At 38.7% G+C, this 24610-nt stretch overlaps 1 protein-coding gene across 1 annotated transcript in view; it reads left to right on the top strand.

Moving 5' to 3' along the window:
- Positions 1–24131, top strand: part of tmem8b (transmembrane protein 8B) — a 243199-nt gene extending 219068 nt beyond the window's left edge. Inside the window, exons 8-13 of the mRNA XM_017695531.2 lie at positions 132–255; positions 1700–1842; positions 5523–5701; positions 5987–6133; positions 7627–7743; positions 21055–24131. Of these exons, the coding sequence (XP_017551020.1) occupies positions 132–255; positions 1700–1842; positions 5523–5701; positions 5987–6133; positions 7627–7743; positions 21055–21390 (1046 nt within the window). The 3' untranslated portion in view covers positions 21391–24131. The remainder of the gene's footprint in view (positions 1–131; positions 256–1699; positions 1843–5522; positions 5702–5986; positions 6134–7626; positions 7744–21054) is intronic.
- Positions 24132–24610: the final 479 nt, after the last annotated feature.

A 24610-nucleotide genomic window follows, 5' to 3' on the forward strand; every position in this document is an offset into this window, starting at 1 on the left:
GATTCTGCCATTTTGAAAAGGTAATAGCAATCTTTCTGTTTGTGATTGCACTTTCATTACCCTGAAATGTTAAACTGTGCAAAGTTATAATTGTAGCAGTAGCCAAATGAAATATGTTTCTCTTCTTCCAGAAGCCATTTCAGGGTTTCTTCTATCCGTGAACACCAGTACAAACATTACCAAGCTACGGATTCCATACCCGCAAACTGGGACCTGGTACCTCAGCCTCCGATCTCTATGCTCCACAGAGCGCGGGTGAGTTTAACAGGACACAGACAAACCTAAATCCAGTCATATGCACAAATTTCAGTCCAGTCCAATGATTTGTAAATGAGAATAAGTTAATGCATCCTCTATAAGGAACAAACTTAAATATGGCCTTCTTCAAAATTTAGTGCAAGATTTATATTTATTTGAGTTTATCATACTGTAAAAAATATAACATAAAATAAAAATGTGTCATACATTAGCAAAAGCCATTTTATGTTTTATATGTTCCCTCATAGTATATTAAATGCAGCAAATAAGAAGTAGTTGTATATTGTCCCAAAGCGTGTTCTCTGTAGACAGACTTATTTTAACTTAGAAAATCAAAACAAAACATATCATTTGACCACAAGTGTCCAAACTTTTGCATATGATTGTACATGTATAGGAACAGTCTGGTGGCAAAACCACATTCACACAATTCGACACAGTTTGAGGCAAATGTGTGATGATTTAGGCTTGCAGTTTGCTAGATGTTTACTAGTGAAGTATAAGCTTCTAGCACTTGTTAGCTGCTTTAGCCTTACAGCTTCAATACAAAACTGAAGAAGTAAACTTCAGACACCAAACATGTCTCAACCAATTGACTACATTTGTTGCAAGAGGGAACATTGGGTAAATTATATTTTTGTCTGAAGGACAGTGTGAGGCTTTTGGTGAAATATAAAGACGATCACTGTATCCTTTCTGCCGATATACAGTCAAGCTGTATTTACGTCTTTGAGATGTATCAAAGCCAAGCAAGTCTAGTCCAAAGTCTTTCAAACACAGTGCTGCTCAAACAATTCTGCCTTTTAAAAGCACTATCACAAAGTAGGCATCGAGGTAGAGAGTTCAGGCAAAGTTTAAGAACATTGTTTAAAATTCCCAACAGCAGCTATTAAGTGCTTTCACACTATTACAATGGGGAATCCGCCCCCGTATCTACTTGCTTCTGAAGATGTAAAACATTGTCCTTAAACACAAGGTCACCTTTCATCTCAGAGTTTTATCTTGTTTTGTGGTTATGTGGAACCTGAAAATATGAACTTCTGAACTCTGGTTCAACTTGTGGATGATTTGTAGCTCCTCCACTCCAGCTTTTCTCAGGCTAGAAATCTAAATATGCCCTTCTCTCAAAGTCAGAGGAAGGTTGCTTAAAACATGTTCCTGAAAGGGAATTTATATATATATATATATATATATATATATATAAGCTTATTAGGGAGCTTGCATTGCACTCCTAGACATAAAAGTGCCCACACAGATTCTTTGGAGCAATGCCATTGAAGAACCAGGCTTGGTTCAATACAAGAACTTTTGGTCTTTTTCACAAATCTTTTAGGGGAAAAAGATTGCAATATTAGTGGTTCCTCTATGGCACTGCCTGTTTAGCACCTTTATATTTAAAAGTGAGCATCTCTGTTAACATCCTGATTGTTGTCTATTGCAGGTTTGAGGCATGCACTAATATAACAGCAGAGGTGTATCTTCGCTCATACCTGACCCCATGCATCAACGACTGTGGCACTTACGGCCAGTGCAAGCTCCTCCGCACCAACAACTACCTGTATGCTGCATGCGAGTGCAAAGCAGGTGACCAGTCTTGAACCTTACATCCACTTTCCCTCTGAGAATTATCTTGATTCTTAAAAAGGCATCCGCTGAGTTTAATCCGTAGCTGTATTTGTCACTAAAACAAGAAATGTCCAAAAGTGTGTAGACACCCCTTCTAATTAGTCATACAGTGGTGGTGATAGAAACAAGACATCCAAGAAGTTCAGTGCCTTTAAAAGTTCCTGCACACAAAGTTATTATGCAGAATTGTTACATGTTGTCTAAGGCCTGACATGAGTTTTATGATAAGGTTTTGGCCTAAAATTAATGCTTTGTAAGGCAATATTAATAGACATTATGACTTCTGGTTCCTATCACCACTACTGTGAAAATCATTTACTAAGCAGTCACTAAGTTTCTCTACAATAAACCAATTCACATCAAAATACACATTTTTTACATATTAAAGGATTGCATTATTATTGCATATTATGCAGAATATTTGAAAACATTTAATTGCCATTAAGCTGCACTCATTTTACAAACAGTTTGCATAATCTTCATAGAAAAGCAATGCCAATAGAATGGAATACTTTAAAGCAGCTTCACTTGAGCCTAAGGTTATCATGCCCACTGCCATGTGTCAGCTAGAGGGGTATAAAGCCCCTCAGCAAATGGGCTGTGAAGCAGTGAAACTGCATTCTCTGAAATCATAGCGCTCCATTCAATAACTTTGGGATGAGTTGGAGTGATCCAGAACCAATCGTCCAACAACAGTAAGTGACCTTACTAATGCTACTGTTGCTGAATACAATGAAAACCCCACAGCAATGTTCCAACACGTAGTATAAAGCCTTCTCAGAAGAGTGGATACAAAAGGATAGAAGGGATACAAACTCTCTGACCTTAACTTCAGAGGAAATGTTGCATTACTAACTCATAATGTATACATGACTTTTACGGTGTTTTGTCATTTGAATTTGATGAAAAGTGCATACAGTCTTGAAAAAAATAGCATATCAAAACGATCGCGATAATGCTAGACCTCTAAGGGTTAAACCTATTCAGGAGTATAATGCTAGGAATTATCTTTCAACATTAACAGTATCTACATATATATCTCATTCTCATTTATAATAACTTATTATTTTCTTTTTATCTCCGCACATCGCAATCAGTTTAAAGGTTAATGCAATTTTAATCGCTGAGATATTTCATAATTTCATCGTAATCGCCCCTCTCCACAGTCGAACGCCAATCAAAGATAATTGGCAGGTTAAGTCGGATGATTCAGCTGCACGTATGTCACTCATGTCTCCATGTGAATAAGAGATCACGAATCAAACAGTTGCTTAATTAGAGGACGCACGATAATGCTGGGAAATATGCTAATCAGGGCCTCTCAATTACTTCCCCATTACGGAGCCATTCGTGAATCACGTTTTGTAGCTTGCTAGCGCTGTAGTCAGTCACGTATTCGCTTCTACCCCTTTAATGAATATTTGTGGGGGCAAACAGCTGGTGTTGAAAAATTTCCCCTTTAATTTCCCTCTGATTCTTTGCACAAGAGCAGGCTTTCTTCTCGAGTGTCTGAAAGAGTGATCGTCTTTTTTGACATCCAATTAATCTTCAGTCAGGCTGCGCTTCTGAAAAAAAAAAAAAAAATATATATATATATATATATATATATATATATATATATATATATATATATTTACTCACCGGCCACTTTATTAGGTTCAGTTGCTTGTTAACACAAATACTGCATTTAGGCATGTAGAGGTGGTCAAGACAACTTGCTGAAGTGCAGACCGAGCATCAGAATGAGGAAGAAAGGAGAATTAAGTGACTTTGAACGTGCCGTGGTTGTTGGTGCCAGACGGGCTGGTCTGAGTATGTCAGAAACTGCTAATCTACTGGGATTTTCACGCACAACCATCTCTAGGGTTTACAGAGAATGGTCCGAAAAAGAGAAAATATCCAGTGAGCAGCAGTCGTGTGGACAAAAATGCCTTGTTGATGTGAGAGGTCAGAGGAGAATGGGCAGACTGCTTCCAGATGATAGAAAAGCAACAGCAACTCAAAAAACCAACCAACATCTCTGAGGAATGTTTCCAACACCTTGTTGAAAGTATACCATGAAGAATTAAGGCACTTCTAAAGGCAAAAGGGGGTCCAACCTTTTACTAGCAATTTTACTGTACCTAATAAAGTGGCCAGTGAGTGTATGTGTGTGTGTGTGTATACACACACACACACACACGTGTTTGAGTCTTGATTAGGCAGTCATAATCAAAGCGATTGTTTTGGTTCTTATTTGCTCATATTTTATATGTGAGGTAAGAGCTGGTGAGAAAAGAGCGCAGTGCACCTCTTTCCTCACACTGTTTACACCACTGCAGGCTTACAGCATCCAATCTATATTTATGAAGCTGTTTACAAAGACCCACAGATGAGCTTGCAAATGTGTGCCTGAATGTGTGCTTCTCTTGTTTTGGTGTTTGAGGAGGATGTGTAGGTAATTTGGAGGCATGTATGTGGTTGTGATATGCACGTGTGCGCTACTTTAAGGTCATCCATTGCTGACACAATCATTCTATTGCGCACACACAGTGTGTATAAGCTCCATAGAAAAGCACTGCAGGTACAATGGAATGCTCTGGAGCAGCTTTACACAAGCCTCAGGTCACAATACCAAAGCCAAGCTTCAGTTAGTGGGATATAAAGCACCTCAGTTTTTCTGATACCTTTGGGATGAGTTGGAGTGATCTAGAACCAATCATCCAACATCAGTAATATTCTTGTAGCTGTATTCAATGAAATCCTCACAACTATGCTCCAGTATCTAGTGGAAAGTCTTTCCATGAGAGCAAAGGGCGTTACTCCAGTAATGAAGGAACAAACTCCCTATGAATACACTTGATTTCAGAAGAAATGTTAGATGAGCAGGTGTCTACAAACTTTTGGAAATGTAGTGCACATCATGTTGTGATTCACTTTGTAGTAATCACACTGTAAAAAATCTGTAAAAAAGCAGCAGCAGGAGTACTAAACAAAATCCGTTAATTGAAAGTAAAAGTGTCTTTTCTCAATGATGGTAAAAATTAGTCATGTAATTTATTAGATACAAGTTTGTTAGATACTGCCTTGTACTGTAATTTAACAGAATCACTAGGATAAAAATAAATGTATTAAAGTAAACACAACAAAATATCTGTGAAGTAAAGGTGATTGTTTGCATTTGTGTTCAACTGAAATTCTATTTCTGTAGATTAACAGCAGTGCTAAAAATAAAGTATGCACGGTTTATTTATATACATTTTTTTCTTCAAAAATAGTAATGGCCATTACATTTTACAGTACTTTGACAGAGAAAATACTTTTTTTGAAGGCTAAATTAGTAATTGTTGTCAGTCATACAGATCATCGCATCATGGTCAAATCAAAACCTTCATTACTCTTCTACATTTACACCGCTTGAAGATGCAAGGAGAATATTTTCACACAAGTGATCTAAAATTACTTGGAAGAAATTTTTAAATGATAATTAAAAGTTTTTCTTTCTCTTATAAAACTGTCAGAGATATGAGGTTTTGCTATGACAGTGACATTATTTTAACATTGCGGCTCAGTAATTAAGCTGCACCTAACACTAGTACTTGAATCAAGGCCTTCTGGAAAACTCCATCCAAAGCAATGTGTGTTTATGTCTGTCCTAGGCTGGGACGGCTGGGGTTGTACAGACAATACAGAGGCTTATTCGTATGGATTTCAACTACTGTCCACCCTGCTGCTCTGTCTGAGTAACCTGATGTTCGTTCCGCCCGTGGCCATCGCCATCCGCAGCCATTATCTGCTGGAAGCCTCCGTTTACATCTTTACCATGTTCTTCTCTACTGTGAGTTCTTCTGTGAATACTGTACTGTTTATGCATGACTGAACAAGTGTAGCATGCTGAATATACTGGAACCTGGTGACACAAGTAGGATGGGTTTGCAATAATAGGCCATCTTGAGTACAATATATTGCAGAGCATTGTATATTTGCTGCTCCTGGATTGCTATTACTAGTGACTATATATCAATTATTATTAATATGTTAACTTTGACAGCCCAGGTTAATTGTAATTTTAATAAAAGGAAACTCAGTAGTCTATCAAACTCTCTTTTTCCACTTTCTGTAGTTCTATCATGCGTGTGATCAGCCAGGCATTGTGGTTTTCTGCATTATGGAGTATGATGTCCTCCAATTCTGTGATTTTCTTGGCTCCCTCATGTCTGTATGGGTCACTGTCATTGCTATGGCCAGACTTAAATCCATCATCAAACAGGTAAGGCTCACTTGGCAAGAGTGTATATTTTATTCAGCACTGTGTGAAATTTGGATATTATCCTTTATTTATTTCATTTCCAGTCAAGTTTATTTTTCAATGCCAAGAAAAATAGGCACAAAATATATATTTAACAGAATATTACATAAACACCTCAAAAACTATATAATGATTAATATGTAGGTTTTCAGTATTTATTATGTTCACCATTTATTACAGCTTCCATTCTTTTCAGTAGACTTACTTGTAGCTTCTCAAAGAAATCTTCACCGATATTTTTCAACATCTCCAAAGTTCAATCTTAGAAATTGCTTGATTTTCTGCTTCTCATGATCTAAGTAAACCCAAGCACATTCAGTGATGTCAAAGACTGGATGCTAGGACGGTCAGTCCATTATTCTGAGAACACCAGCAGCTTCTTTTTTTTTTGATTTTGCAAGTTTTTTTTTTCTCTTTTATCCCTTCCCTTTTTCTCAGTAACTGCTTTCCTGACAGCTACACATCCTTTCAGACTTGAGTCTTCTCACAGTGGAAGGATGGACAGAAATACCTGATCGTGATTCTCTCCTCTCTCTCAAAGTAGAAAGTACTGTTTATCTAATAGTGACAGTTTTGATGGTCTGCCAGGTCTTGCAGGCTTTTAGCAGTAGTATTTACTCTATAACTTTGAAATAATTTAATTTAAGAAACCTCTGTTTGTTCATTCATTTTCATTGGACTATTCCCTTCCAGGTGCAAGTGGAAATCTAATATCCCTAGAAACATCTGAAAAATAAATAACTTGTACTTAATGGCCATTTTGACTGGAAATTAAATAAATAAATGGTGTTCTCTGACTTTCATTTAGAAGTGTAATATAAATATGTGAATGTCACCAATCTGTTACGCTTGTCTTTGTGGGTAATGATGTCTTGCAGTCGTTTTGCAGTAAACCCAGGCGGAGTACTTTCTAAGCTAACTGTGTGTGTGTGTGTGTGTGTGTGTGTGTGTGTGTGTGTGTGTGTTAACACAGGCCATTTCTTTGCTTTACTTATTGGCTTTTCCCCAGACTACAGCAGTCAGGAGGGAGAGAGAATTAAAGGAAGAAAGAATGGGGAGGAAAAGAGTTAGATTAATGTGAAGGCTTATAAGAGACAAAATGTGTGTCTGTGTGTGTGTGTGTGTGTGTGTGTGTGTGTGTGTATTTATATCTGAGAGGATGTGGAAGACTCAGGCTAGGTGCAGCAGCTGCTCCCCTCCAGGGAGAATGAGTATGTGTTTGTTTTTGCTGAGAGCAGCAGTATGTGAGCACTAATCAAATCACCTACGTCACATCAGCACCGGTGTGGCAGCACTGGTGAGGGTGGATTGGTCATTTTTATTAGAAAGTGCCTACACTGCCTGTCTGGCTGAAGGTAGGCCCAGCAGGCTGCCCTTAATTGGAAGACATGTGGACATCTTTAACCCAGCCTAACCCAGTCCAACATTCACTTTACTCCTCTTCTCTCTGCTAGGTGTTGTACCTGCTTGGGGCAATGTCTCTGTCCATGGCCCTGCAGCTGGACCGCCATGGCCTATGGAACCTGCTAGGCCCCAGCCTCTTTGCCTTGGGCATAATGGCCATTGCCTGGGTAAGAATCTTCAGAAACAGTGCTGAGCTGTTCACTGATTCATGACTTACCTGTCAAGATACTGTAAAGCTTCTCGAGAAGTGTTTTAGCAGCAGTGTATGGCATGTCTTTTGTCACTTTCCAAACTTTCTAATAGAAGGAAAACTTTTCCATTTTTCCATCCATTTTTCTTGCATTTTTGTTATTTTACTTACAACATTTGCATGTTTTTATGTACCAAAAACAGTCATAATTCATTTTACATGTTCATTGTTCAACCTCTCTTTATCCCTTAGAATGAAACTTGCTTGTTACAGTGCCTTTAAGACTGATAGATATGAATGAGCTCTGTTCTGATTCTGCCCAGTATTGTACCTCATTCAAAAAGCAGTTCAAGATGAAACACTCCTTATAACTTCAGTGTAAGTGGGTGGGGCTAAGCATCTGTATGTCGTGTCTTAGTTTTCTTAGATGTTCTTAGTTTTCTGTATGTTGTGTCTTAGTTAGTTATGTTAATGTCTTAGTTTCTATGACATTGCAAAACTAGTGAAATCAAACCAGGCAGTTTTGCAGCTTAGTTTTCCATATATAGTCAATGCAAACTGAGGAGCTGTTTTAGGAGCATTTTAAATGTTAAAACTGTTTACTATTGTTGGATCAAACAATTGTTCCGAAGAAAAGTACAGAACATTTGGTTTTCCATGATAAGAGCTCTTGAATACACGATTTTTGGACCATTGCTATTGGTCCATTCATCATGAATTGCAAACACAATGGAAAGAGCTGCTGGTGTTTCAAAGGAAATAATGAGGTTTTAATATAATGCCAAGCGGGCTTACCTACTCTCACAGTTTTGCTATGAAACTCCCCGTTTTGGGTCTTTGCAATGAAATCTTTAACCAGCAAATGGCCACCCAACCTACATGCTCAGCACAAACCAGCAAGCAACTATTTTATGTTCTTACTACATGATGACATCCTATTGGGTCAAATCGTAGAATATAATCATAGGAAGAGTTTAGCTGTACCTCCTGCAGCTCTGCCCTTTTTGTGTCACTAGCACAGCCAGAGCATGTAAGCGGTGTGAAAGGGAAGCCATTTTTCCCTGGCTTTGAAAACTGGAGCATCAGGATTCTCTCTTCAAGATTGCTTTGATATCACTCCATCCCACAAGCTCAGTTACCAAGTTCAAGTTGGTATCTGGGTTAGTGCTGTCTCCTCATCATCAGACACAATATGGCTGAGTTACAGAAGAAAATGTGGACTAGTTGGGGGTCCATCAAGTAGCTGGTTTAAATTCTCACTCCAGCCACCTGAAAGTCTCACTTCAGTCACCTGACCATGGTTGGCAACCTTGCAGCAAGCATTTAAAAAACAGCACAGTCATTTCATAGTAGGGGCATTCACAGCCACAGAGATGAAAAGAAACAGGTGTTGTTGCAGGGTCAGGACACTTCAGCTTGTGTGAAAAATAAGTTTCTGTATTTGGAAAAGATTTGGCAAGACATTGCCTCCACACTAAAAGTAGACTTGGCAGTTTTGCATAGATTCACAGCTGCCACTGCTGATTCAAGAACAAGTTGCACACATAAAGTTTAGAGACGTAGCCAGCTAGAAAAAGACTAAGACAGATATGAAGTCTGTTTGACTATGTAGTGATTGCTTGTATAAAATACTTTGTGGTAGAAGATGCCGCAGTGCACCAGTTTATGTTTATGATCCTCTCAGTCTTAGCAGTAAAGTGCTAACTCTGGCCCTTCCTCCACCCAGCCCCTTTGAGCATATAGTAAATGTTAATTTGCGATCGGTCAGGTCATTTTGGGTCACTTGGTCTAGCGTGTTGTTCTTTGCTGGGGACACACTAGCAGGGAGTAATGCAGCACACGTTTATCTTGGTTAATGCGCACAAGCGCACTAGCTAAGATAAACGGAGGGCACTGACATTACCTTATCCAGACGGTATTAGTCATGCCCTTATAGTTCCATTACCAGTCAGCTTGTTCTTTTCGCTAACTCCTCTCCGGGCCATAATGTGTTTCCTGAAGTGAGCAGATAAAAAATAATGGGTGTCGGGAGAGGAGGGGGCTTAGCCGTAGCCTCTGACACCAGAGCGTGATGTGAACATTGGCTTTAGAGAAGCCTCCCTTGAGTCGAATGCAGTGGTGGATGTGAGGCAGGATAAAGTGGAGAAGAGTGAGTGGTGTCTTCATGAGGTGAAGTGATACTGATGAGCATGAATCGTTTGCTGAATGTGCCTAACATGCTACGCTAATCGATTTAGCGGGGGAGAAGAGAGTGGTCTATATCTGCAGTTCTTGGAGGACTTGGAGACTAGAGAGACCAGAGAAAAGTCAGAAAGCCCGACTTTTTCCTCGTGTGATGATATTTGTTTCCCATACCGCTGTGTTTATGTGTAAAACATGTGCTGTAAATGAGGTTTTGAATAACGTATAGGCGCCAGCGTACCCAGCAGGCAACAGACATTTCATTACATGAAAATGGATGAGCTCATACATACAGAGAAGGGGGAAAGTTTTTTAAGCAGTGCAGAAGCTGCCATTTACTTCGAGGCACAATATATTGTTACAGCACAGTCACATCAAAGTATTATTTACTGTATATTTAATCATGACTGGATTTGTACATACTACGTACTACAACTCATTTTTGTGGCTACGTCAACATGCCTTTTTTTTCATGCTGTTTTTTGTTACAGCAAATAGATGTACCCTGTTCTGTTGTCGTGAAGGCCAGTATTAAAGGGCCCACATAATGGAAAATCAGACTTTCCTTGTTTTATTGAAACAACAGTACACTGAAAAAGTGTCTTGTGGTTTCTTTAGTAGCGATGCTGTAAAGGTGTAGGAACAAACTCTTCGGTGACACTCGTCTCTTGCATATAAAGATGTTTATTAGCATTGAGAGGTCGAAGTCACAGACAAGCCTTCTCGAATCAGCTTGGAGAGAAGAGCCAAATTCCTCTCTGACATACGTTCCCAACTCAGGGCTTTTATATGTTTGTGAGGACATATAGCCCACATCTGGTTTCTATTAAGATAGCCTTCAATGTATGGGTCTTCTTCAAGCCAAATACCTTTCCCTCCATAATGGCCCTGATCACCTAATACCATATATAGGCATTGTTTACATTCAGGGGGCCTCCCTCCTGTCCAATGGACCCTCTCAACTTCCACTAGTACCTTGAGATCCCACTCCCATTTCAGTCTGGGGCCCACAGGATAAACTCCAACCAGGATCTACACAGTATAACCAATATGATAGAAATTAATGTTATGACTATAGAATTAATTAGATCAAATTCACCACAAGTGGAAGTGGTTTTGAGATCTCAACTGATGTGAAATTTTGCTGTACATGGTTTCATGTGAAATATTTCTTTCAGTTGAATAAATCCAGTTAAATTGTTTGTTACTATACCAAGCAATGATTTTTCACAGTGTAAGATGAAAATTTTGAGAACTTTCTCAAAATTTACCACACCCTACACTCTTTGGAATAAGGGTACTGTGCAGGTATACCAATGTACAAACAATGTAAATGTACTTTCAAAGGTAGAACAGTGGCTTCAATGTCCAGTTGTGTATTTAAATATGTTTTTTCCAGGAGAAAAGTAACTTTTTCATAGCACAATGTAAAACAGAACAATAAAAAAGCGTGGAGATGAGCCGGGGTGTGTGGAGTCAATACAACTTAATTAAATTAATACAATTTAATTTAAAACTTAATTAACTTAATACAATTAAAATATAATTTCAACGGATTATGGGATAATTATGTTCCCTGACTAAAGGTACTGAGATGTACCCTTGAGGGTACCACCCCAGTGACAAGAGGGGTACGGCCTCAGTGACAATTTCACACCTTTATTTCTGAGAGTGTACTCGGGTGCAAAGCCAGGCCATTTTGAATATACCGTTTTTGTGATGTCACAAAAACAACACATTTACATATGTCTGCCTGTTTAGCCTAGAGTGTTTAGCCTGTGTGTGTGTGTGTGTGTGTGTGTGTGTGTGTGTGTGTGTGTGTGTGTGTGTGTGTATGGGCTGCAAATTATATATATATGGAAATTCAAGGGTAACTACAAGCATAATCAAAGCCTTTGTTGTGTTATTCCTCATAGTTTTGTTACTTAATAGCCATATGTAAATGTCTTCATCTTTCTTCCTCGGTCTGCATCCCACATAGACAAATCTCAAAGCATTCATCTTTGTGGTTTTCAGGTGTTTTTTATTTCTCTGAAAGCTGAAAACACAATTCATCTAGCCTGCAAAGCACCATGACTGCACAGCATGAATATGTTGTGCTTATCTATTAAGGATCATTAATATCAGCTTGTTTATCGTGTTGTTTTGGCAAAGCTTAGCATGGTGAATGTGCACAGACTAGCTCAAATTAGATCAGTGGAGCAGAGCAGAGGGCTGCAGTCGTGTGGAAGCAATGTGTGACGGGAAGAGGAGGATAGACAGACAAAGTGGGATAAAATGAGAGAGAGGGAGAACAAGCGAGACCAAGCAACACAGAGAGAAAGAGATATGTGATAAATTAGCATTTCATCATTGCCATTGTTTCGAGTGAGCACCTTCCTGAGGCCTGCCCACATTTTTAGCAAAAATAGCAACAAAAGTTGAACTTTTACCTCAATCATGGCTCTGAAAGTAAAGAAATAAATATTTCAGGGATAGCCTTTCATATGGCAGAACGCCTGCAGAAAACATGGGCGGGCTTGACAGTGTGAACGGAATCATAATGCTGCCAAATATAGCTGAGCCATATGAGCCATTCTTGCTCCGCAGTGTGGTTTAATTGTTTTCAGCATCGAGCTGTGAGAAAAGTGGTAGCTAAATTTGAGGTGCAAAATGCCAGAATTCTAACATGGCAAGTGTCAAAGAAGCATCAATTCATGCTCCATCTGATCCATATATGCTCTCTCTTGATCTGATCCTCTCACAAAGGTGGTAGATGAAGTCTATTTTACTGATGAATGCCTTTTCTGAATATACTGGATAAGTGAATGCATTTTGCTATTCAAGACTATGGATGCAGGCCACTTAATCGCATCTTTCATTTACAACAGATGATAAAGATGTTGAAAATTGAGCTGAGAGCTACCTTTGTTTCCCTCTGGTAGCCTGTCCGTTCTCATTTACAACCCCAATTCCAATGAAGTCAGGACATTGTGCAAAACATAAATAAAAACAGAATATGGTGATTTGCAAATCCTTTTCAACCTATATTCAATTGAATACACTACAAAGACAAGATATTTAATGTTCAAACGGATAAACTTTGTTTTTTGCAAATATTCACTCATTTTGAATTTGATACCTGCAACACGTTCCAAAGAAGTTGGGACAGGGGCAACAAAAGACTGGGAAAGTTGAGGAATGCTCAAAAAACACCTGTTTGGAACATTCCACAGGTGAACAGGTTAATTGGAAACAGGTGAGTGTCATGATTGGGTATAAAGGGAGCGTCCCTGAAAGGCGTTCACAAGCAAGGATGGGGCGAGGTTCACCACTTTGTGAACAACTGTGTGAGCAAATAGTCCAACAGTTTAAGAACAACGTTTCTCAATGTGCAATTGCAAGGAATTTAGGGATTTCATCATCCATAATATCATCAAAAGATTCAGAGAATCTGGAGAAATCTACCAACATTGAATGCCCGTGACCTTCGATCCCTCAGGCGACACTGCATAAAAAACCGACATCATTCTGTAATGGATATTACCACATGGGCTCAGGAACACTTCAGAAAACCACTGTCAGTGAACACAGTTCGTCGCTCCATCTACAAGTGCAAGTTAAAACTCTGCCATGCAAAGTGACACCCAGACACCCAGAAACACCGCCGGCTTCTCTGGACCCGAGCACATCTGAGATGGACTGATGCAAAGTGGAAAAGTGTCCTGTGGTCTGACGAGTCCACATTTCAAATTGTTTTTGGAAATCATGGACGTCGTGTCCTCCGGGCCAAAGAGGAAAAGGACTGTCTGGATTTTTATCAGTGTAAAGTTCAAAAGCCAGCGTCTCTGATGATGTGGGGGTGTGTTAGTGCCCATGGCATGGGTAACTTGCACATCTGTGAAGGCACCAGTAATGCTGAAAATAATGCTACATACAGGTTTTGGAGCAACATCTGCTGCCATCCAAGCAACGTCTTTTTCAAGGACGTCCCTGCTTATTTCAGTAAGACAATGCCAAGCCACATTCTGCACATGTTACAACAGCACAGCTTCGTAGAAAAAGAGTGCAGGTACTAGACTGGCCTGCCTGCAGTCCAGACCTGTCTCACATTGAAAATGTGTGGCACATTATGAAGCGTAAAATACGACAACGGAGACCCCGGACTGTTGAGCAACTGAAGTTGTACATCAAGCAAGAATGGGAAAGAATTCCACCTACAAAGCTTCAACAATTATTGTCCCACAGTTCCCAAACACTTATTGAGTGTTGTTAAAAGGAAAGGTGATGTAACACAGTGGTAAACATGCCCCTATCCCAACTTCTTTGTAACGTGTTGCAGGCATCAAATTGAAAATGAGTGAATATTTGCAAAAAACAATAAAGTTTATCCATTTGAACATTAAATATCTTGTCTTTGTAGTGTATTCAACTGAATATAGGTTGAAAAGGATTTGCAAATCATCGTATTCTGTTTTTATTTATGTTTTGCACAATGTCCCAACTTCATTGGAATTGGGGTTGTAGGAACTCATACATTGAAGCCTTACTTAAAATAATTCAATTCATGATTCTGGAAAATTCTTGTCTGGAACATAATGCATAATGAGTTTTTTCTAGATTATATGTGGATACCCCTCATATTTATTGAGTTCACATATTTTCGTCACACCCATTGATAACAGGTACATAAAATTAAGCACCTAGCCATGTAGTCTTCAAACACTGACAGAAGAATGGGTCATACTGAAGAGCTCAATGGCTTTAAACATGGCACTGTTATAGAATACCACCTTTGCCACAAGTTTATTGTTTTTATTGTGAATGAGAAACATCTAGGAACAATCATGTACAAAGGCACACAAATATTCAGTTTGGTGGAGGAGGGATAATGAGCTATTTCAAGGTTTGGGCTCGGCCAGTAGCATACAAAGACATTTTAGACAGTTAAATGCTTTCAACTTCGTGGTAACAATTTGGGGAAGGCCCTTTCCTATATGCCCCTTTGCACAAAGCGAGGTCCTTAAAGACATGATTAAAGAGTGTGGAGGAACTCTGGTGGCCTGCACAAAGCCCTTACCTCAACCCCACTGAACACCTTTGGAATGAATATCCATATTAGTGCTCATGGTTCAACCAGGTCAAATAGATGATGGTCAAGTGTCCACATTCTTTTGTCCATATCGTGTACCATTTTGTTAAGCTCAAGGCTATAGTAATTTTCTAAAACATCAATGCTCCACTGGAGTAATACGTTTGAGCAATAAACATGATACAAATCTAACTTTAATAAACTTATAAATAAAATTATGTATGATTGCATACAGTATTGGGGAAGTTATTAAAAAGTAATCCTAATAATAATCATAAACTACTAATTACTAATCATTTACTCGTCATCATCATCATCATCATCATCATCATTTGCTGCTTAGTCCAGATAGGGTCGCAGTGTGATAAAGTGGAAGTTTGAACAGGGTGATGCTGCTTCCAGTCTCAGTTTTCATTTCCCAAAGCTTTTGTAATAGCTATTGTCCTAAATTCAGTCCTAACTGAAGTTGTCATAGTGACTAAACAGATTTAGGACGCATTGTAATATGGCCTTAGGTGCAGTTCAAATAGGGTTTGTATAGCTTGCAGATAGCTAGCTAGCTAGCAGGCCTTCCATTTGGGTTATTACGGAGAGAAAACTACAGTTTGTCAGCTGGCTATCCAGAGTAGAAGGAAAATGATTCAGTTTAGCACATTCTCTTTTAAGTGACTTAAAAACCTTTAAAAACCTTCAGCACTCCCCTGTTCACTGAGAAAAGTTCACCAAAAGTTGTTTCTGTTTTCAAAATGATGGTTAAAAAGCTGCTATTGGGTTGCCAGATTGGGTAGGATAGGCATTTTAATTTGCTAGGAAAAAACAGCAATTTTTCATTACTTTGTTATATTTCAATGTGTTTCATTTATTAGCAAAATAAATACAATGTATTCATTAGCACAATTATAATTATAATGTTTTCTTTCATATGCTGATACTAAAACTTTTCAATTCCGGATATTATTGGGAAGATTATTAAAAACTGAAAATATTCAATAGTTGCAGTCCTATATGAAATGTGTGTCCATTTTTTATGACTGCACTCATTTCAACATATATTTTCATGAAACATTTGGTACACCTTACACTTGACACTGAAATAAAAGTTCTGTGCAGGTACATTTTCAGTTATCAAGGTACAAACAATGTAAATGTTCCCTTAAAGGTACAACAGTGGCTTGTTTTGAGGCCCAATTGTGCACCTTAAATAAGTTTTTCCAGGTGAAAAGTATATATTTGAACCTTTTCATAACCAAATGTTTTAAAACAGAACAATAAAATAAAAAGCCTGGAGATGAGACAGGGTGTGTGGAGCCAGTACAACTTAGAAAATATCATTTCAACGGATTATGGAACAATTATGTTCCCTGACTACTGAGATGTACCTTTGAGGGTATCACCCCATTGACAAGATGGGGACTGTCCCAGTGACAGTTTTGTACCTTTTTTCTGAAAGTGCAGCATTCTGAAAACAAGCATTTGTCATTTTTAGAGTATTACCAGTGCCCCTTATACCTATATATAAACACATCAAAGTGAGACACATATAGAGATATTTAGTTCTCAATGACTAGCAAAAGAAATTATGCATCATGTTCAGAACATCCTCAGATATATTCTCTTCCCTAGATATGAATTTGTGACAAGAGGCTTTTCCAGTGCATGAGCACGAGCAAGATTGTACAGTGCATGAGATATGGGCATCAATCACAGATGACACCTTTAGCACAGTCTACACAATGAACCACAAAGAACAGAACCCGAGAAAGTGTCGCTATGTAGAACAGCTCAAGTCAAGCATTGCCAATTAATGAAAATGTTCTGCTTTGCGGTGGGCAGAAGCCTGCTCGGCTCATTGAAAGGCAAGAGAGGGAGCACAATCCGAACACACAGTGTCAAAAGTTTAAGAATAAAGGAAAAACGCTGCAGAAGACTTCTTGGACGTGAGAACAAAAGGTCGGACATAGAGTACTAGCTGTGTGGGTGTGGAAATAGAAGAACAGAGCGAAGCACCTCTGATAAGTCATCTGAAAATCCACCAAAAACCAACTTTGTGTAGAAAATGTATAACAGCTGTCAAGGATCATCTGTATTTTGCTGAAAGAAAAGACCTATTTGACTAATAGAGGCATATAGATGGAGGGTTATGAAACAGTAAAACAGTAAATGCAACTTTAGCTACATCTACATTTAACCGTTCTGTCACAGCTTGAAAGGTTGAAAGGCATTTACTTTAGATGAACCGATCTTTCATGTAATGTAATTCAAATTAGGTGAAACTCCTGCTGTTTACTGTCAATCTGTGAAAAAATGGGAAATTATTGGAATATGGAGTGATTAATGGAAAGATTTTATATGATGCTTCATTTTTAATGCAAAGATTTTCCTCTTTTTTCTCCCATAGTAGTATTGTACAAATGTTTAAATACCAAGCACCTCATGGAACTGGCTTCTAACTGACTGACTGACTCACTGACTTAATGATTGTATCGGTGATGTATCTAGGACTTGTAGGAGGCCTACTGTCATGTTTTTTTTCCTCATAAAAATTGATTGGTCAAAAACCAATAATTTTTCATTGAATGTTCAACCTTTTTTCAGCCAAAATGTAACCAAGAAATTAGAGTGTATAACACCCCCCCCCCCACACACACACACACACCTTTTTTCTCCAATAGTGTTATTGTACAGATATTTGGATGTAATGCAAACCACCTCTTGGAACTGGCTTTGAACTGAGATATTACACATATTATACATATTCTGCTGGATGTACTAAAGTTTGAGCAACTCAGTTTACCTTCAGCTTTAAAATCAGGCATACATTTTCGTTAGGTCTCAAAAGAGGCCTTTCCATTCACAGTGGAAGCATACATAACAGTTAGATTGAGGCATGTACCTCAAACATGTGCTGATCGAATGTTTACTATCAGAATAATGCCGTATAAACTCTCCGGACCAGATATGTGTGTGATAAAATGCAGTGGTGGAATGTGGCAGTCTGTGTGTTCATGTCATGTCATGGAGTAAAATAACACTTTTCTCTCTGTTCATCACTGAACTTTCATTTTCTGTTCTGTTTCAAGCTTGTTAACAGCTGTCATTTCACTGTGCCTGTTGAATCTTACCCCATACACCCTGTGGGGGTATGCATAGTTGAAGCTCTTGTCTTACTGCATCTAACAATACATTTAGTTGCATTGTAGGCACATTTTGCACTGTGCCTGTTGTATGTAGCTCTGGCCTTGTCATTGTTTTTTTTTTTTTAACTACTTTTTTTTTTTTTTTTTAAAGTCAATATTACAGATTTTGAAACATCTGCACTTAAAATAAAGGTTCCTAAATGGGTTCCCGGCTTGAACATGCAGTTCTAGGAAAAGTTTTAAACTTGTAGAAGTTCTTTAAATTATTTAAAGGATCTTCACACTTTAAAGATGCATCCACTGAAAAGTTCTTTAGGGAATGAAAAGGGGTTCATCTTTAGAGTCGCCCTAAGGAAACCATTTTGGCATCTTTATTTTTAAGTATGTGCCTTAGTGGAGCAACATTCCCTCCTCTGAAAAATCAAAAATTGGACAGTTTGCCTCAGTAGGTGGAATCACAGTCAGTCACCTGCCAAATATGATGTGTCAGAACACATTTTACATGTTCAGAGATTACACTGCCTGGCTTTTCATGGACAGTCTCTGTCTAGGCATGGATAACCTTGGTAACTTTGGGTAAAATACTGGTTTGCATCGATAGTAGCTGAAATGCAGAGTGGAAATGGAAGAAAATAGATGGATAGAAAGCAGAATGCATTATTCTTCTTTCTGTACATTCAGATAGTAACAAGCTTGGTGTGTCTACTGAGTGTTCGGCAAGGCTGCATGCTGGTCAAAACTATCAGCATGGTACTGTGGAGTATGCTCTGTGGAAAAATGGAGCCATGGCTTATCTCCCCAGCTTTAAATGTTACATTAGCATCGCAAAGGGGTCACAACATAACAGACGGTCCACTCTCCAGCGATATGGCCAGAGAAAGAATGGCACTAAATCTGAGAAGCTCCAGGTTTGAAAAAGCGCATCGTTTTTTCATGATTGCATTTACAACTCTTCCCCCGATGCAGTGAGTGCTCTTGTGAAAAGCTGGTCCATGGTGAAGTGCTTGCATTACTGATAATGGCATCAATGAAAGCCCGAGTGATATGGAATAATGGAGTGCATGGTGTCGAGGGAGGGAGCATGTGTGACTGGGCTTAGTGCTCCAGCTTGTAGCACTCTAACCCAGCAGTCTTCATAAATATCTGGATCCATGGAGGTTGAAGCACTTTATAGCTTTGAATTCACCATGGCCACCAGCTTAAATGTATGCATTTAACTGTGGAACCTAGAAGTATCTCTCATTGTACTCCTGACTTATATGCAGTTAAATGTGGGCTGTGGTTCTGATATTTAAGCATTGTTCTTATACATAACTATCCAAAAACATTTGAGGATAGCTGTTTCTCTTTATATTCTGAAGACTTCATGATGAAATGATCAACAAAATGCTTCAAAATTGCTAGGAATTAAGCTATTGTACATTAACTTACATTAAAAGTAAATCATATTTTTGGCCTCTCTCTGAAAGGTATCATTTTGGAGATTTTTCTTCAGACAGCAATGATGTTATATTTCTGCTAGGGATGGGTCAATCTTTATACAGTGCCATTATCACAATACTATTCATGCAAATTATGATAAAAAAATATACATTCATAGGTAATCAATACAGCATTACAATAAACCAACCGTGACTGAATGCCTATAGTATGACCTAGGGCCTTACTTAGCATTCTATCATTAAATAAATCATTGTTGTTTCATATATAACTTTGTCTGTATTTGTAACCTTGGGCAAAATATTGTTTACTGTATTGAAGAAGGTGAATGGACATGGAAGACTGGTGAGCACAAATGGAACAAAATAGGTGGGAGGACAGGAGAACGTATTATTCTAGCTGCACATTTGGGAATATTAAGTATATTCCGTACTTTGGTCTGTTGCACATGCATAGGTAAAAAAATTACAGAAGTTTTGCACTTATCCTGAATGTCAGCGATCAACCGAGACACGCTGGTGTCTGAAGTTTACTTTTTTAGTTGTGTAATGGTCTTATAAGGCTAATATAGCTAGGAAGTAATGGAAGATTATAACTACCAATTAGCACTATATTAACTGCATGCCTGTCGTAACATGCTGGCGTCAAACAGCGCCAAGTTAACAAATCTCAAGTTGTAATCTTCAAAATTCAGGCTTCAGGATGCAAATTACTACTATTTTTAGCTAGAAGATAAAACTTTTCTCCTTTTTTTTTGTTTTAGGCCTCAGCCACATATATCTGGATGTTTTTAAGATCTTACTTTTTCAAAAATGTCCACACAAGAACGCAAAAATGACAAAAAAATGCTCACGAGAGCATAATAACATGCTCAAGATACAGAGCATGAAGCAGTAGCAGAGATTTTCCAAAGAAATGCTATATTTTGAATGCAAAGCATGTATGTAATTATCTTGTCTTATAGACACAAGTATATTACACTACATTGTTAGAGGAAAAAAATATCACATTACTGTAACAAATTGCATCAATTTTGGATTGCACTGATCACATGAAAAGCCAGGTGTAAACACACCCAGGATGCCTTGTGATTGGACTATGATCAGATCACTTAAACAAGAAAATGCAAGAAGGAGTTTTATTCCATTAGTATTCCAAGAGTACAGCCTCTTTATGATTTTCTGTGATCCTTCCTATGTGCTATAATTGTGCTTTGTACTCTGCTACTCAGTGCCAGAGGTCATTTGAGCTTCTCAACCAGTGTATTTAGTCAGTTGCAGTAGTATTTCATAAATAATACAGTGTCTTTTTCTAAACTAAACAGACAAGACACAGGTTTTACACTGCCCTCTGGTGGAAGAGTTCATACATTTCATCGTTCTTATGTATGTGAATGTATAACATTAGAAAGAAGCTAATTTGTTTATAAAAGTCCTAAGTTACAATTTGATTTTTTCAGACTGTGCGTACCATCCGCCGTCGCCGCTGCTATCCACCCACCTGGAAGCGCTGGGTCTTCTTCCTCTTCCCGGGCACCATGATCGCCACATCGGCCGTGGCACTGTATGCTTTCGTGGAGACGGAGGAGAACTACTTCTACATCCACAGCATCTGGCACATGCTGATCGCAGGCAGTGTGGGCTTCCTGCTGCCACCGCGCGCCAAACCCGACGCCAAAGTGACCCCGCTGAAGCGCCGCCGGGGCTGTGGCTACCAGCTCTGTGTCAACGAGCACGAGGAGATGGGCCTGGTGGATCCAGCCATCATCACCATCAACAGCATCTGCACCAGCTGATAACACTCCACACGCTTCTCAAACACACGGACATCTGTTTGCCTTTTCTCTCCTCCCTTTGGAATTGAAAAAAAGGGAAAACAAAGCCAGAGAACTCATCATCACACTGTAAATAAAATCGGACTGAGGGAACACGTAAATACACTTGAGTTGTTTTCTGTTTCTGTTTTTTGTTTGTTTTCTTTATTGTTACACTAATTAGCATTTTTTGCATTGCTGGTAAGTTGGGGTGGTTTGTGGTGGTAACAGTATTGCACTGTTGTTTCTTTTTAAGAAGTCTAAGCTGAACATGCTGCTGCTATTTGACGGTGACTGTACAGACGTGTCATGTAATTATTTATTGTTTCCTCTGGAATCCAAAAAGACCAAAACTATTTTAGGGTTTGGCTGACATTAGAGAAGACAGTTTGTGGATATATATTTGAAAGGCCTCTTCCAAAGTCCACGCTTGTTGTTTGTGTTCTTACTTACAGTTGACATGAAACAGAAATCACAGTGCGCTTTCCTTTCAGACCGTGACGTATTTACGAGTGGAGGTCTGTTATGTGGCCCAAGAAAATATTGGGTTCCAGGTTGGGCTGTGGTCATATTCACATGGACAGTGCTTATTAAATGTTCACCATGGACAAAATACAAAGAAGGCTCACTAAAGGGGGACTATTTAGATCTCTGAAGGAGTCAGGGAAGTGTTTGTGAAAACATTCTGACCTGGTTGTAATATCAGATCAAAAGTACACTGGCCACATACAGTGTTGAGCTTGTGACAGCCTTTTGAGCTACAATGGAACTGTAGTGGCACCTCTTCAGTGACACATTTACTGTGGATGCAGCTATTGTGCAGAAACAACATCAGTATCAGAGTCTTTCTTTGAACTTCCTCCCAGAAGTTAATTCAATTTCAGCTACAGCAAAAGCTCAGCTTTCAGATAAGTATGTAGTTTTTTTTTGTTGTTGTTATTGTTGTTAATTCTCACTCAGTCAATTCAGGAGCTAATTAACAAAGCAAAGCACTATAAAATTGTGTCTGTGATAATCTGGGTTTCTAGGTTATCGTGTGTATGATAATTGTATTTGCACTTCAAATTTAGCAGTACCAGTCGGACCAGGTCAGGTCGGGTTTCAGAGTTACTAGTTCAGTTTTATGCCTGTGCAGGCCACTGTGGGTTTTATTAAGGGCCTTAGTGCTAGCTCAGCATTTTGCCCAGTGATAGCTAGGTAGTGACATTATTGGTTGATGGCATTTTACTTCACTTACTGGTGCATCATGACATAATCAAAATGAGAAAATGTTTTTGAGATGGGCAAAAGTCACAACACTTTACCTTTTCAATGAAGAATTGTGCTTAATATGAACAGGTGCATGAACTAACAAGGTAAAATTAATGTCAAATTTTGGTTTCTGGTTGATTTTAAGAGCATTCTGAGGCAATTTCCAGATTAGGATCATGTGTGCTGGTCTGGTACATCCAGTTGCAGAAGTTCCCACAATTTTAACTTTTTGTGAAACTTTTTTTTTTTTTAACTGTGGGACATAAACTTGGTGTATAGACCCCAAAACATGTCGGGCCATATCAGATCTAGGCAGGTTTTCTCTATGGGAAAAATGTCATATTTACAAATCACTGTCATGTGGTTAACAAAAATGTCCTAAATTTGGTACATTTTTATCATATTGGCATTTTTCTTAACGCTGCTTTAACCACAGAAGCATGAGGTCTTCAAGGAGCTGAAATCCAATTACTGCTACATGCAAGCAAATGCTGCTGCACACTGAGTCGATATTTTAAGACAGTGGCAACCTCCCAGTAAAACCCCACACAAACCAGCAAGCATTGTCAAATGTGGTAATTAAGTTGCTTTGGCAGTAGTAGCTAACAATTTGAATATCTGATGTTGGCATAATAGTGTTAGTTTAATAACACCTATTTTCATGTGACATCATTTCAGTGTGCAGATGTGTTAGCTTGCTTGTAGCATATAGCATTTTTGTTTTTTTACTGCTAAATGACTCGGTGACATTCAGGGGAAAGGTACAAAGGACATCATGTATCAGGTTTGGAACATTTTTGTTCACCACAGGGCACTATGGAGGCGATTTTTCCAAAACACCCCTTTTCATCACAGAGAAAACTAACTCAGATCCTGAGATCCTAATACGAGTAAGACAGCAATTACAGAATGATGTACAACTTCAGTCTTTTTCAGATTTGACAGAGTATTGGAAAGTGTTTGCATTTAGTGAAATGGGACACACTTGGACATTTAAAGCACATGAGCGCACTCACAAGTACACACAAACCGCAAATGTGAACTCTGGGACGGGCCATGAGGCACGGATTTTCTTTTTTCTGTTATTTCCGTTCCTTCCTGAACTTGCACTGAGACACAAAAATGTGACACTGTACATTTTTATATAACTAGGTAGAGGTAAATGTCACGACATGTAAATGTATAGTTGTTTTCTTCCGTGGAATGTCTGACCGTTCTTTGGATCACATTTTATTGCCTTTGCGGAATCGCTGATTGTCGATGTATAGAGAAGGGGGGATAGAGAGATTCTGTTGCCAAGAACAGTTTTCTTCTTTTTTTAATTTACTTTTTTTTTTTTTAATGAAAGGGAAACCTCAGATAAATAACCTCATATTTCCTGTTGTATTTACTCGGAGAGGATCGGGTCAGAGGGGGCACCTTTTAACGCATTAGCAACCAATAAAACAAATAAACATTTTATTTTTTCTGTATTAAAGTGGATGCTATCTCTTTTCTCTGAGAGTTTATCAAATGAGGCACTTGTTGGGAATATGGCGTGCCATATTTCAGTTCTTAATGGAAGCGTGTGATCTGCTCTCGTGCTCCAGTATATAGAGGAGATGGGAGGCTGCCAGCGCAGGCCTCTGAGGAGAAGAACATAATAAATAATTTGTCCTAACGGAGGCTCTTGCAGCACTGCAGCAGCACAAAGACAGCCTCCGCATGGCAATGGCACCACCACTGTTTATGATGTTGCTAGCAAAGCCTTCAGTACACTTCTGCCAAAAGAGATCAGACAACAGATAAGTGCAGTTCGGGCTTTATCTCTGCTCTGCAATGTCTAAAACAAGCACTTCCTATTAGGTTCAAGTGTTTGCTGTGCACCAGGGGTGGGCAATATGACGATATGTTATCATTATTGCCAGAACTTCACTATGCTTTTTTGAGTATGCCATGTATTCTAGAACAC

The sequence above is a fragment of the Pygocentrus nattereri genome, chromosome 20 (assembly GCF_015220715.1).
Source record: "Pygocentrus nattereri isolate fPygNat1 chromosome 20, fPygNat1.pri, whole genome shotgun sequence".
Taxonomy (NCBI): domain Eukaryota; kingdom Metazoa; phylum Chordata; class Actinopteri; order Characiformes; family Serrasalmidae; genus Pygocentrus; species Pygocentrus nattereri.